The 14938-nt window shown below is 37.1% G+C and overlaps 1 protein-coding gene across 1 annotated transcript; it reads left to right on the top strand.

Annotated features, from left to right (window-relative positions):
• Positions 1 to 671: 671 nt before the first annotated feature.
• LOC149841276 (putative plastid-lipid-associated protein 4, chloroplastic) lies at positions 672 to 14542 on the top strand. Its single transcript, XM_090003734.1, has 6 exons — positions 672 to 1002; positions 1508 to 1621; positions 1741 to 1839; positions 2389 to 2463; positions 4423 to 4490; positions 14218 to 14542. Exons 1-6 carry the CDS (start codon positions 688 to 690, stop codon positions 14288 to 14290), a joined length of 744 nt encoding a protein of 247 aa, XP_089859860.1. The 5' UTR covers positions 672 to 687; the 3' UTR covers positions 14291 to 14542.
• Positions 14543 to 14938: the final 396 nt, after the last annotated feature.

Below are 14938 nucleotides of genomic sequence, written 5' to 3'. Positions count from 1 at the left end.
ACAAAATCTCACGATATTTTTGAGATATATTATTGCAAACTATAAAACCACATGATTTTGTAAAGTCCCGAGAAAATAAAGTTTTTAACTTTTCAAATATATATTGCAAAAAAAAAAGCAATATTTTCATAACTCACAAATAAGAATTGGCTTCGCTTGAATATTAGATACAATCCGACCCTAAGAGACCTATGTTACAAATACAAACAGGGACACAATGTGAGACACAAATTCAGAAATTTTGGATACAAGGGCACATAATTTCTAGTATATTTTTTTATTAATTATTTAAAATAAATGTTTTATTAAAAACGGTGACAACATGACCGTACGTCCGCACGTGTGTTATAACGTAGCATTTAGCTTTCTATTATATGTCGTGTCGTATTCTTAACCCACCGACGCGTCCATGTGATGCAGGACCGAGGTACGCGGGGATAAACCACCGCCAACGCCACCCATTCGCTTTCAATCCATCTCCACCTTCTCGAATTTCTAAAGAGTCGAAAGACGAAAAAACCTCTAATGGTCATGCCGTCTCAACTCACAAAGCCGTGTCTTTGAGCAAGCAGATGGTTATTTCTGATATTATCCTGGGGTAAAATAGTACAAATGCGTAACGTTTCCTACCTCCGCAGAAACAAAATCCCCGCCATCGAGAGATATTTTCTTTCTCCCGACAATTCTATGGCGTCGGTCGGCCTAATTTCCCTCCGTACTTCCGCTCCAGGGAAGCGCGTTTCCTTTCCCGGCTCGAACCCGACGAATCTCGGCCGCTCATCCGTCGTGCGACTCCCGTGCAACTATGAATCCGACGGCTCAAGGAGTCTGGTAATAGGTATCCCGGGGAAGCGGGGAAAATGGAGGAGAGACGCTTCTCTCTTCCCGTTCTTGAAGAAGAAGAAGGATAGAGAAGCCATCAAGGAAGAGCTTCTGGAAGCCATCTCTCCGCTCGAACGCGGTGCGGAGGCGACCCCGGAGGACCAGAAGCGGATCGATCAGGTTCTTCCCTCTATTTTCGTCGATTTATCGGTTTATTTCCACCGTTTCTTGTTTTTAAAGGACTATTTATTTCCACCGTTTGTTTCCGAGATCTTGGAAACGATCGCGGAAATGGAATCTGATTCCATGGAATCGTGAGCTCCTTCTTGGGACCAGGGGAATGAGGGAAAGACGTTCGTGGGTGTTGGTTGAGAACGTCTCTCCTGGCCTTTTTTTCTCTCAGGAAATATGGATCTTTTTATTTTTTGCATGCCTTTGATTCATGGAATTAATCACCGTGGGATTGAGAAGTTGTTTCTTTGAATTACATGAAACGGAGGGTTATGGGAATATACATTCTGCATTTCATGTAACTCAGAAGGAAAATGTTTGAATTGGTGGGGTAGAGTTTTAATCCATAAACCAAGCAAGATACAGAATTCTTTCGTGTAGCGGCTGCGAGCCAAACGTACTAAGAAATGAAACGACCAACTATAATTTATTTTTTGTTTTTTTGCTGTGGTAGATTGCACAAGAGTTGGAATCAGCCAATACAGTCAAGAACCCTCTCAAATCTGATTTGCTCAATGGGAAGTGGGAGCTCATTTACACGACTTCGAATTCAATTTTGCAAAGGCAGGTGAATTTTTCTCCCGGCTTTTCATTACGTGGATTGCATTTCTTCAATTACTTTTACACGAATGCGCTTTTTGCTGATCTTTTAGCTAATTACCATTTTTGTTTTGTGCTTGTTGGCAGAGACCAAAATTTCTAAGACCCAATGGTAAGATTTACCAAGCTATTAATGCTGATACTCTGAGGGCTCAAAACATGGAAACTTGGCCATTTTTCAATCAGGTGTTTTCTTCTTTATTCAATCTCGGTACACTGTTGGGTTATTGGAAGCGTGTATTTGTTTTGCTATGTGTTTTCTTTGAAGAATGACGGGGAGGCATCAATAGATTGCCATATTTATAGTGTCCAGGAGTTCTGTTGTCTTGTCTAACACTGGCATGAGTTTGCTACTGATATGTTTGGTTGTGTAAGAGTATGCAGGTTCTGCTTTTATTTTTCTGGTTCACTATCACAAGTGCATTGACAAAATCTTTTCCTTCTGTTCTTGTTTCTTTCAATTTTCTCTTTTTCAGAATTTTTCTTTATTTAAGGTTCCTGAGGTTTCCAAGCTGCTGCTTAAAGAATTATTTTAAATTTCCTATGGAATCCCAACATCAAAGTTGGTGATTTACACTCTTACAACGGTTTCTCTTGGGTGTGTCTTCTGAGAAGTAAATCCTAGCAAGAGTTAGTCCACTATGTCAATCAGGGGCAGTATTCATCATTAGTTAGATGTATATTTTGTTGCATTATGGATTCTATATGTCTGATGCAATTTGATAATTTCTATAGGTTACTGCAAACTTAGTACCTCTGAATGCAAGACAGGTTGCTGTAAGATTTGATACTTTCAAAATTGCTGGTTTGGTGAGTTCTTTTGTTTCCTAAAAGTTGTTTGTTTATGGCATTTTAGAATGAGATGCAATTGCACTACATCTAGATTGGTAGTTTTGCAGGCTTTTTGCTCAGAAGAGCAAAAACGCTTCTATTATATAATTCTATTGTTTATATAAGTATCATGCGACACAACATGATATATATCCTTACTATGGACAACAACATATGATACACACTCGTATCACGATACTAGTGTGTGTCATATCCATATTGTGTACCGTACGATACACTCATGTATTGTATCATACAATATAGGGTGTATCGAAAGATACACTTTCAGTACACTTTAAAAAAGGCTGAAACTTATTTTTTTTTTTAGGTTTTATAGACCTCTTGAGGTCCCGCTTCCTCACTTGTGTAGAGGCCATTAAAGGGGTATCCACACACCCTAGTATTGGGGAACGACTCAACACACAATTGATAGATCACACTATTGATAGATGGAAGAAACAAAAATGGGAAGAGAAAGAAATCAACCACACAAAGAACAAGGATTTTACGTGGTTCGGCAAGAGTTGCCTACGTCCACGACCATACTGAGATCCACTATTAAGATTCCACTATTAAGATTGAGACACACACACACACACCTTACAAAAGACAGATTGTCCTCTTTAAATACAAGGAGTCTAGGACAACTTATTTTAGGTAAAATTATAAAACTACCCTCCAAGATCTGCGAGAATTACCGATTTATATAAGGTAGAAATCAAATTCCATACTCTTCCAACACCTAGGAGTTGTGAGAGCGATTTGGGGGCCGATCCTTGTGCAATGAAGAGGGCTTTTGTAGTTTGCTCAAGTTAGAGTGCATTTTCACCATTTTTCACTCAAAGAAGTGGGTTAAGGTAAAATATCTTTATTTTTTGCTTCTTATTGAGTTTTTTTTGGAAAGATGGGATCAGATGATTCAACATGTCAATAGGGCACTCAAGTAATCAATTGAAACCGACTGAAAATTGAGTGCAACTATTGCCATAATATTTTTTTTGGTGGTATCTCTCGGTTGAAGCGTCATTTAGCGGCCATGTCCAAGAATTTGTCGGATTATGTGAAATGGTAATGCCACCAATTACTCACTGGTTTGAGAGAAAAGAGATAAGAAAAAAGAGTTGAGTGAGGCAGAAATGAGATATGCGCAACCTTGGGAGGATGTGTATGACGAGCATGCGTAGCCCTGGGAGAATGTGTATGACGAAGATGCGTAGCCCTGAGAGGCTGTGTATGATGAAGATAAAATATAAATGCTTCATATGTGATTTCATGGTTGTATTTTGTACAATTCATCATTGTTTCATGTGTTATGATTTTTAAAAATTTTTTTGCTAATTTTTTAATTTTTTTAATTATTAAAAATCAGGATTTTTTATGATACGATACATATCTTATTTTGGGCTTGACCGATACAGGTAACAATACTTACAACCTTAATTTATATTTTTTCTGTCTCCAATTTGTAGCATCATGTGTATTTAACTATTTATTAGGTTTTGTTGGCTATTCTTTTGTTTGCCCATATATGCTTACAACTGTATCCATGTGACATTGACTTATGTTGATGTATGTATATGCATGCTTATGTGCATATGTCCTAGGCAATTTGTTTGTAAATTTTTCTTGTGTCCTTATTACTACCATGGAAGGTTCCAAATTGTAGTATTGGTCAAAGATAAATTTGTGTTGATCATTTTCCATTGACCGAATTGATTGTGAATTGATTGAGTAGGATCTTCGTGGTGAAACTTCCAATTTCCTTGATAACTACTACATTTCTAGGTGCAATTCATGGTCAACACTTCTCTCAGTGGTTTTCTATCTTGGTTGTTATTATGCAACCAATTACTGCATAATATTAGTCTTTTGCATAATTAAACTTTCTTTTTCATGAGTCATCACATACTATAATATGACATGTATAGTTTTGTGTAGATACCTATCAAAGCGCCTGGAAGAGGTCGTGGTGAATTGGAAATCACATACCTGGATGATGAGCTGCGGTAAGTACCCATTGGTAGTGCACAAAATGTTTCAAAGAGTTTTGCTCCTTTTTTTTTGTTTGCTTTTGTTCACTTTATATTAGTGATAAGCATGAGTAGTAGTTGTAGTGTGGATTTGTGATGTTAGTTTTCTGTTCATAATCTTGCCTTGGAGACTTAAAGTCTACTTCATTGTGGGTGCAGTTATTTCATATTACTTTGGGTGGTTTTATGTTGCCTGCATGGAAACTGCAATATGACATCTCTACTGTGAACATGACCAGTAAATTTTATGTTCCTTTATCACTTGTTACATCTTGCCGGAGAGATGGTCTGATGGAGCGATTTGTTAAGCCTGGTCAGTGTGGAGATTTAAATCTCCACATGTTTAGGTGACTAGTCACCCTAGGTGTTGGGTCTGCGCCTAGTCCAAGGCACTTAGGCACCCTTGACTTAGTTCTTGTGATATGTAGTCCGACTAGTTCCTGCCTAGGCCGATTAGGTGTCAACTAGTCTGCCTAGGTGCAAGCTTGCCTTTTTTCTGCAACACACACACACACACATATATTGTAATGATATGGTGCTCTCTGAGTACCTACTCCCTCTTATAAACTGTTGGATCGTTTCCAATCTAATGGTTTCGATGGAGAGTTAAAAGTTGCATGTCTTTCCATTATTATTGGAAACCCAAAAAGTAAATGAGTTGGGAGGGATCGTTTAGAACATTTAGATAGAGTTAAATGCCTCTCTCTCTCTCATGCATACATGGATGGATGGTGCTCACACATGCATGTCATGTGCATGCTGCTATGATGGAAGTGTAGTCTGGTTGACAATAATAGAAAGTCCAAAGACGGTAGCTGAGAGAGAGAGAGAGAGAGAGAGAGAGAGAGAGAGAGAGAGAGAGAGAGAGAGAGAGAGAGAGAGAGAGATTTATTTAATAGTAAAGCTTTGGAAATGGTTCCTTTTAACTTTATAGAAAGGCACAAAACATTTAAACCTCTTCTAAACCGTTGGATTGAAAATTATCCAACAGTTTATAAGTGTGAGTAGGTGCTCTGGGAGCACCGTATCATTACTAATATATATACATATATATATATACTCTTTTTCTTCAGATATATAAATGTATATTCTCTATTTTTTTTTCAGATTATGTATATAGGCTCTATATATCTATATCTATATGTATGTATTTGTATGTTTGTGTGTGTGCATGTATACAACAACAACAACAACTATGCCTTCATCCCAAAACAATTGGGGTCGGCGATATGAACCAACAAAGAAAATCATTCTGGGTCTTCCACATGAATCCTTCTCCTCCAAACATTTCTATCCAATGCCATGTCCTCGGTGAGGTTCAAAGCATTCATATCCTTTCCTATCATCTCCATCCAAGTCTTCCTAGGCCTACCCCGACCTCTTTTAACTAATATATTTTCCCCTTTCTCCATCCTTCTAACTGGAGCATCATTAGGCCTTAGCCGAATATGTCCAAACCACCGTAAACGATTCTCTCTCATCTTATTTTCAATGGGTGCAACGCCTACCTTCTTACGTATCTCCTCATTCTGAATCTTATCTTTTATTGTATTTCCACACATCCATCTAAGCATACGCATATCAGCTACACTCATTTTTTGAATATGATGTCTCTTGGCAGCCCAACATTCCGTACCATATAGTAAAGCAGGCCTAATAGTCGTCCTATAAAACTTTCCTTTCAACCGCAATGACATTCTACGATCGCACAACACTCCAGTTGCACTTTTTCATTTCATCCACCCAACCTTTATTCTATGATTTACATCTCCATCAATTTCTCCATACTTTTGAATGATAGATCCCAAATATTTGAAAGAATCATCCACCGGTATTTCTTGCTCACCAAGCTTCACTACACTCCCATCACTACTTCGTTGCTTACTAAACCGACATTCCATATATTTTGGCTTACTTTTACTCAACTTAAAACCTCTTGCTTCCAATGTCTGTCTCCATAATTCTAACTTAGCATTAACCCCAGCTCTAGACTCATCAATCAAAACAATATCATCAGCAAACAACATACATGTGTGTGTGCATGTATAGATTCTATTAAATCATATACAAATATATATTATTGTAAATTCTGTATTTTCTTGATCTTTTTTTTGGTTTCGATTCTTGATCTTCTTTTTTTGGTTTCGACTAGTTCGATTAGTCCTGCCTAGGCCCCTACTAGGCTTTTTAGACGTCTGGCACCTAGGTGCTGACTAGCGTTTTTGATTACATAGACTGAAACCAAGTCATGAAGTTTATTAGACACATGTAATGATTGTATTTGTGGTTAATTGAGTTCACTTTCATTTATCACTTGTATGGTGCTAAGATACCTTCACATGGTGTATCCTTTTGCCTAGTGTACGTGAGTAGTAAATCTTGTTTTCTTTATCAATCGGGATATATTACCAAGAGAGATGCAGCTTTATAAAGGAAAACATGATTATTTAAGTCTGTTGGGAAAATAAGCAAAAATTTACCAAGTTCTTGTGATATGTATGTTAAAATGTAAAACTGTACATATATGTATATATAATAATATTATATTATTATATATATATATATATAAATACATTTTTAATTTCTTTCTTTTCTGTATTTTTTTTCCTTTATTTTTATTTTTTGTCTTTATGTCATCTAGTTCAGTTTGAACTAGAATGACTGTTGCTAGTCAAGTCCTGTCCAGACTTGACTAGCAATAGAGCTGTTGGACTGTGCCCAACAGCTCTATTGAGTCCTCTTTCAGCTGTGTATATAAAGGGGTGCAGCCCCTCTTGTATTTCACTCCAATGCTTCTTAAGCAATTGGTTTTTCATATCAATAAAGAATACATTTTTATTTTTATTTTGTTTCCAGTTATACCCTTTTTAAGGGTTATGCTTTAGTGTCATTCTTGACACTTGCTCTTGTTAATCAAAGCTCGTGTTTCGAAGATCCCCATTTCATTTCATGGTATCAGAGCCGCGGAAGTACTAAATCTTGAGGAAAAGCTGCCTCGGTTTCCGTGCCCGTTTGCAAAAGTGTTCGTCACTTGAAGAGAAGTGTTTTATCACTTCATTGGAGAAGATTTCACATCTTGTTGTATTGTTTTTTTTTTTCTTTCTTTCTCATTTTCCTTCTTGTTTCTCTTCTATCCCTATTCTTTCTCTCCTTGTAATCGATGGATGACAATGATAAAGTCACCATCATGCCTATGAAACTAAGCGATACGAACTATGTAACATGGGCTTCAATCATGAAGCACCATATATGGGGAAAAGGCTTATGGGGGATTGTGGATGGTTCCGATTCGGAACCTAAGCTATCCCTTACTAAAAAGGAGGGAGATAAAGACGTCCCTCTATCGGAAGAAGAGAAAATCAAGGCTATTGCCTCATACGAGAAGAAATGGAAAGAATGGAGAATATCTCATGCGAAGATAATGTCATGGCTTATCAATAGCGTTGACATTAAAAAATGCTCAAGTCTTGCCAAATTTGATCATGCCGATAAGGCATGGGAATACCTTAAGAATATGTATTCCCTTAAAGATATTGCACACGTGTGCAACCTCCAAGAAAAAGTTCGAATGATGACACAAGGAGACAAAACTATTCGTGAATATTACAATGGGTTGTCTGAACTTTGGGAAGAACTTTCCCTTTTAGAACCAAAGTGGCATTGTGCCGAAGACATCGAGCTTCGTCAGAAACAACTCGATGTTGAACATTTTTACCAGTTTATCACTGGATTAAGGCCGGAATTTGAAACCACTAAATCGGCCCTACTTCACCGGGGAAAAATTCCTTCTATTGTTGAAACTATTGAAGAGTTAACAATGGAAGAAAATCGTCTCCGGAAAGGTTCTTTAAAAATTGAAGATGATTCCGTTTTAGCCGTGTCTAGACCAGGGAATCATGTTCGATCATATAGGCCTCCTCACTTTAACCGACAAAATGGTGACTATGATAAGAAGAAAGTTATTTGTCATCACTGTTATGAACCGGGACACTACAGGCCACAATGTCCCAAACTTAAGGAGCTGAGAGAAAAAAGAGCTGCAATTGCTGGATCAGAGCCTAAAGATCAGGATGCACCAGTTTCCCTGGCCCAACTAATGGAGATCCTTCAGCCTCTCATCAAAGGTGCCTCTTCCTCATCTGAAGCTTCAACCGGCGCAGCAGCCTCATCTTTTTCTGATTTAGGTAAAATTTCTTGGCTTCTTGACTCTGGTGCATCTTTTCATATGACTCCAAATAATCAAAGTCTATCCAAATGTGTTAAAAATAAAACAAGTGTGTCAAAGGTCTTTACTGCTGATGGGACTTCTCTTGAAATAGAAGGAATAGGAGATTTTGAAAAAAATTATAAAACAAAAAAATTTTTTATTCCAGAAATTAGACATGTTCCCAAATTAAATTTAAATCTTTTATATGTATCTCAAATTTCTGATTATGGGTGTAATATTTCTTTTTCTTCTCATGGTTGTTGGGTACAGGATCGCCAGTCAGGCAAACTGATTGGGGAAGGCCATAGAGAAGGAGGACTCTATTACATGGATTTTTTGGAAATGCCGAAGAAAGCTTTTTGTTATAATATTCAAAAAATAGAGTTGGAACTGTGGCATAAGAGACTTGGTCACCCACATATAGCCAAAATCCAACATTTTCCAAATCTAGGGAAATTTTGTAACTCTGAATCATTTGATTGTAAAGATTGTATTCTCGGCAAAATGAAAAGATTGCCATTTCAGAACAGAACCTTTTTCTCTTCAAGACCACTTGAATTAATACACTCGGATGTTTGGGGTCCTGCACCAGTAATTTCTAAAGGAGGATTTGTTTACTATGTTATTTTTGTCGATGATTTCTCCCGACATACGTGGATGTACTTTCTCAAACATAAGTCTGAAGTATTTTCATACTTTCAAACTTTTCATAATATGGTTAAAAACAAATTTCAAAATGATATTACTATTTTTCGCACAGATTCAGGGGGAGAGTTTTTATCCATAGATTTTCAAAATTATCTTAAATTGCATGGCATCACACATCAAAGATCTTGTCCTTATACACCTCAACAAAATGGACTGGCAGAACGAAAACATCGCCATATTATAGAAACCACTAGAACTTTATTAATAGCAAATCAAGTCCCTAAAGACTTTTGGGCAGAAGCTGCCTTAACTGCCACCTATCTCATTAATACGATGCCATCTTCTTCGTTAAAAAATATCACTCTCATTGAAAAACTTATGAACATTTCTCCAGACTACTCTAGATTAAGAATATTTGGGTGCAAATGTTTCATATTTACTGACAAAAATGATAAACTTTCCCCTCGTGCGATTCCCTGTGCTTTTTTAGGATATGCTGAAAACCAGAAAGGTTATAGATGTTTTGACTTCAAAAATAATAAACTATATGTGTCTAGAAATGTTTCCTTTCTTGAAAAGGAGAGCTTCTTTGATTTTAGAAAATTAAAAGACGTCACTGAGTACTCCTTTTTGCTAGATCTAACATCAACATCTGATGAATATGACCTTGATTGTAACTTTGATGATGATCCAAGAATTATTGATCTTAATGTTGAAAATGAAGAAGTTCATAGAGATACTAGTATTCAATATTCCAGGCGACAAGAGTCTAATACTCCATGTGCACTTGAGAAATATTCTAACATTCCAACTAGACAATCATCCCGAATCCCGAGGCCTCCAGAAAAGTTTGTATCATACGAGTCTTTCTCACCCACATATAGGGCAGTTATTGCATTAATTCACTCATATGAAGAACCATCCACATATTTTCAAGCAAAAAATGATATCAAATGGATAGAAGCCATGAAAGTTGAATTAGATGCACTTGAAAAGGCTTCTACATGGAATATTCAAGATCTTCCTCCAGGGAAGAAAACTATAGGATGTCGATGGGTTTATAAAATTAAAACCAAGAGTGATGGTACTCTTGAAAGATATAAAGCCCGTTTAGTAGCCAAAGGTTATGCTCAAGAATATGGGATTGATTATGAAGAAACCTTTGCTCCGGTGGCTCGTATGACTACTGTCCGAACCTTAATTGCCTTAGCTTCTATAAAAAAATGGTTTATTTTTCAAATGGATGTCAAAAATGCTTTTTTAAATGGAAAGCTAGTTGAAGAAGTATATATGGAACCCCCTCCTGGTCTAAGTATTCCTAAGGGTAAAGTCCTTCGCTTAGAAAAAGCTCTTTATGGACTTAAACAAGCACCAAAAGCTTGGTATGATAGGTTTAGTCGTGTTATGATTGATATTGGTTTTCAATTCTGTTTAACTGACACTGCTTTGTTTATTAAGAATTCTGATGCAGGGATCATTGTGCTTCTTCTCTATGTGGATGATATGATCATCACCGAAAGCGATAAACAGGGAGTTGAAACAATCAAAACACTTCTTAAATCTCATTTTGAAATGACTGATTTGGGCTTGTTGAGATATTTTTTAGGCATTGAAGTTGCTTATTCTCCTAGAGGATATTTATTATCTCAGACTAAATTTGCTTTTGATATTGTTTTCAGGTCTGGTATTACTGATGATAAGAAAGTTGACACTCCAGAAGTTGTTAATGTTAAAATGAAGATTGATGATGGAGAACTTCTTGCAGACCCTACTCCTTACAGACAGCTTGTCGGGGCACTTTCCTATCTATCCATTACCAGACCAGATATAGCACATGCTGTTCATACAGCAAGTCAATTTCAACATGCTCCTACTTCTGTTCATATGGGAGCAGTCATGCGTATTATCAGATACATCAAGTCCTCTCTTTCACGAGGACTTTTCTTATCTTCCTCCTCTTCTCTTGATTTAATTGCATATACTGATGCTGATTGGGGAGGTGATCCCAATAACAGACACTCAACCACTGGCTTTTGTGTCTTTTTAGGGGAATCATTAATCTCGTGGAGGTGTAAAAAGCAGCAGAAGGTATCTCTCTCATCCACCGAAGCTGAATACAGAGCCATGGCAACCACGACCATGGAAGTAGTTTGGCTCCGACGACTGCTTGCTGACATGGGAGTTGAAGCAACAAAGGCTTCACAAATGTGTTGTGACAACAAAAGTGCGATCTACATTGACAGTAACAGAACATTCCACGAACGCACCAAACACATCGAAATGGATTGTCACTACGTCAGAGAGGAATATCTACACGGGATAATTGATCTGCCATATGTCACTTCAGAATATCAGTTAGCAGACCTCTTTACAAAGCCTCTCGCTGCTCCCCGATTTCACTTTCTCTTAGACAAACTTTCGCTCATTGTACCGTAAGTTTGAGGGGGAGTGTTAAAATGTAAAACTGTACATATATGTATATATAATAATATTATATTATTATATATATATATATAAATACATTTTTAATTTCTTTCTTTTCTGTATTTTTTTTCCTTTATTTTTATTTTTTGTCTTTATGTCATCTAGTTCAGTTTGAACTAGAATGACTGTTGCTAGTCAAGTCCTGTCCAGACTTGACTAGCAATAGAGCTGTTGGACTGACACAGTCCAACAGCTCTTAATAGAGCTGTTGGACTGACACATTCCAACAGCTCTAAATAGAGCTGTTGGACTGTGCCCAACAGCTCTATTGAGTCCTCTTTCAGCTGTGTATATAAAGGGGTGCAGCCCCTCTTGTATTTCACTCCAATGCTTCTTAAGCAATTGGTTTTTCATATCAATAAAGAATACATTTTTATTTTGTTTCCAGTTATACCCTTTTTAAGGGTTATGCTTTAGTGTCATTCTTGACACTTGCTCTTGTTAATCAAAGCTCGTGTTTCGAAGATCCCCATTTCATTTCAATGTAGACCATTTTTTTTGGGTTTAAAGTAATGACAAGAATGGTAGAGCTGCAGCTTTATCAAGGGAAATGTGATTGATTAAGCATGTTAGGAAAAAAACTAAAACTTTCCAAAGTTCTTGTGATATCTAGACCATCATTTCTTGGTTTAAGGCAATGACAAAAGAATGGTAAATGGAAGATTTAATTACCAAAAAATAATAATGCAAAGAAACAGAAAGTAAGGATATTATTCTCAGCTAAATCTGGAATTCTGGGTTAGTTCCATCTAGTGTTGGATTTAATTCTGAAAACTGCGAAAGTACTAGGTAAAGCGGGATTGTATAGGCATCTGATATAGAGTACTATTTTACAGATGGAGCATTGTATTTGTATGATATTTCTATTTATTTTAATGATACAACTGTGAACGATATCTAGTGCTATATTACCAGAAACACAGAGACCAGGTGCTTTTCTCCACACGGGGATTTCTTGGGAGACAAAAATAATTGTCTTTCTGATAAAATTCTTGAAAATATCTAAGCAAAATAATGAAAAAGTTGAAGACCAAAGAAAGAAAAACTATTAGAAGAATCATAAAATATGAGAAATTGAAATATAATAAAAGGATTTTATTTCAAGTAGAAATATTTTCACACTAATATACTGAAAATGCTAATATTTTGAAAAGTTACGATACAGTTCCCTGATATCATCTTATGAAGATCTCATGATAATAATAACAGTATTTCCAAAATACACTGGTAATTTTTTACTAGGATTGGAAATATTATATTATTTTAGAAGTAAGCTTTCGTTGGGTTGTAATCTATGTCACATGGACTCTTCCATAGGGTCACCACACCGCACCCGCGTCAATGCGATGCGGGTGCGGGTGCGGCTACCATAAGAATCAGCCGTACCCTGCATCGGGTGCGGTCAAACTTATCTGGGTGCGGTCAACCCACACCTAGGGTTATAAATATCCAAAAATGGACTCGATCAACTATGATCAAGTCCATTTCGGTCCAAAGTAAAAAAAAATGCATAATCGTGGTTTTGAGGGTAGCGGCAGCGTTCTCCTCTTCCTCTTCCTACGGCAGCGGCGACGCTCCTCCTCCTCCTCTTCCGACAGTAGCGACACGCCAACATCGGTAGGCCTCTCTCTCCTCTCTTCTTTCTCCTCTTCTCTTTCTTCTTCTTCTTGCTCCTCCTCCCTTGTTCTTCTTTCTCTTCCTCCCTCTACCGCCTCCTCTCTCTCTCTCTGCTTCCTTCTCCTCCTTCCCTTGTTACCGCAGAACCTATCCCAGGCCTTGGTTCGACTCTGCTGAACCCAGGCCTGCTAGGTTGGGCTCCTGGGTTGAGCAGAACCGAACTCAGGATTATTGGGTTCGACACTGCTGAACTCAGGCCTGGGTTTGGCAGAAGCATAACCCAAGGTTGTTGGATTCGGCTCTGCTGAACGCAGGCTTGGGTTCGACAGAACCTAAACCCAGGGTTGTTGGGTTCAGCTTTGCTGAACTCAGATATGGGTTAAGCAGAACCTGAACCCAGACCTGGGTTCGGCTCTGCCGAATTTAAGATTGAGTTTGTAACTTTGTAGTTAATTTGATTTATTGCATGAATTTATGCATGATGAATTGATGATATGATAATTGTTTTTTATTTCATTAGTAATGCTAAATAAATAAATAAATAAATATATATATATATATATATATATATATATATATATATATATATATATATATATATATAAAGTGCTGCATCGCCACTCCCCTATCGGCACCCGCACCTATGTGATAGGTTGTAATTATATCTTATCGGTAGAAAAATGTATCTCTGAAACCATTGGTTCTTATTATGCAAAATTTGCTAAGAAGCATGGCTATGCTTTGCAGAATTTCACGGGGAGACAAAGGAAACTTGTTCATTTTGAAAATGGTGGACCGTTCATACAGAGTGCCAACATAAGTTGATAAAGGTTGATGACTTGCACTGCTTGCATGACATTGCTTCATAGAATTTCATGAAGCGGTGCGTCAAAAACACTTTCCTTTTGAAATGGGATGTTTGTATAGACAATAGGAACATAACATTAATGAAGGATGAAGGTTCTTATGTGCCATATTTTCACTCTGTTGAACACTATGGATATCACATTTATTTACCTTTGAAAGGATTGCAGCTGTCTGGCCCCGGCCACCAGTTCTATTTGATAGAAAACAGAAAGGGGCTTTATGGCAAGCCCAGGAGTGGTTATTTGACGGAGCGATGCAGCACTCGTCATGAAATCTACTAGCAATAGAACAGGTCTGATTGTGGATTTAATAATCAGTACTATGGGTTTTAAATGGTCCTATTGTCATTATGATTCTTTAATCCAAATTTAAATCATAGCTTTGTGGTTGATTGCTTGGAAGTTTAGGGAATTACTTTTATGGGGTGCATAATGCATTGATAGATTTTGGACAATTCTGGCTAGATTTACCTTGTGATTTTTGTGTTTCAAAGTATTTTAGCAAAGTAAGGAGTCTTGGAAAATTTGAAAAATGAAATTGAGGTTATTACTGTTATTTGTTGTTTTATTGAGAGTAGGATAATCAAATTTGGATTTTGCTA

The sequence above is a fragment of the Nuphar pumila genome, chromosome 4, assembly GCF_984573655.1.
Source record: "Nuphar pumila chromosome 4, dmNupPumi1.hap1.1, whole genome shotgun sequence".
NCBI lineage: Eukaryota > Viridiplantae > Streptophyta > Magnoliopsida > Nymphaeales > Nymphaeaceae > Nuphar > Nuphar pumila.
The sequence above is the reverse complement of the archived record's forward strand: the minus strand, read 5'-3'. Positions and strand labels throughout refer to the sequence as shown.

Excerpts from the sequence above, each read along its gene's own strand:
- LOC149841276 (XM_090003734.1), top strand. The coding sequence starts at position 688 with ATGGCGTCGGTCGGCCTAATTTCCCTCCGTACTTCCGCTCCAGGGAAG. Across the intron at positions 1,003-1,507 it reads ACCAGAAGCGGATCGATCAG|ATTGCACAAGAGTTGGAATC; the intron begins GTTCTTCCCTCT and ends TTGCTGTGGTAG. Across the intron at positions 1,840-2,388 it reads CTTGGCCATTTTTCAATCAG|GTTACTGCAAACTTAGTACC; the intron begins GTGTTTTCTTCT and ends TAATTTCTATAG.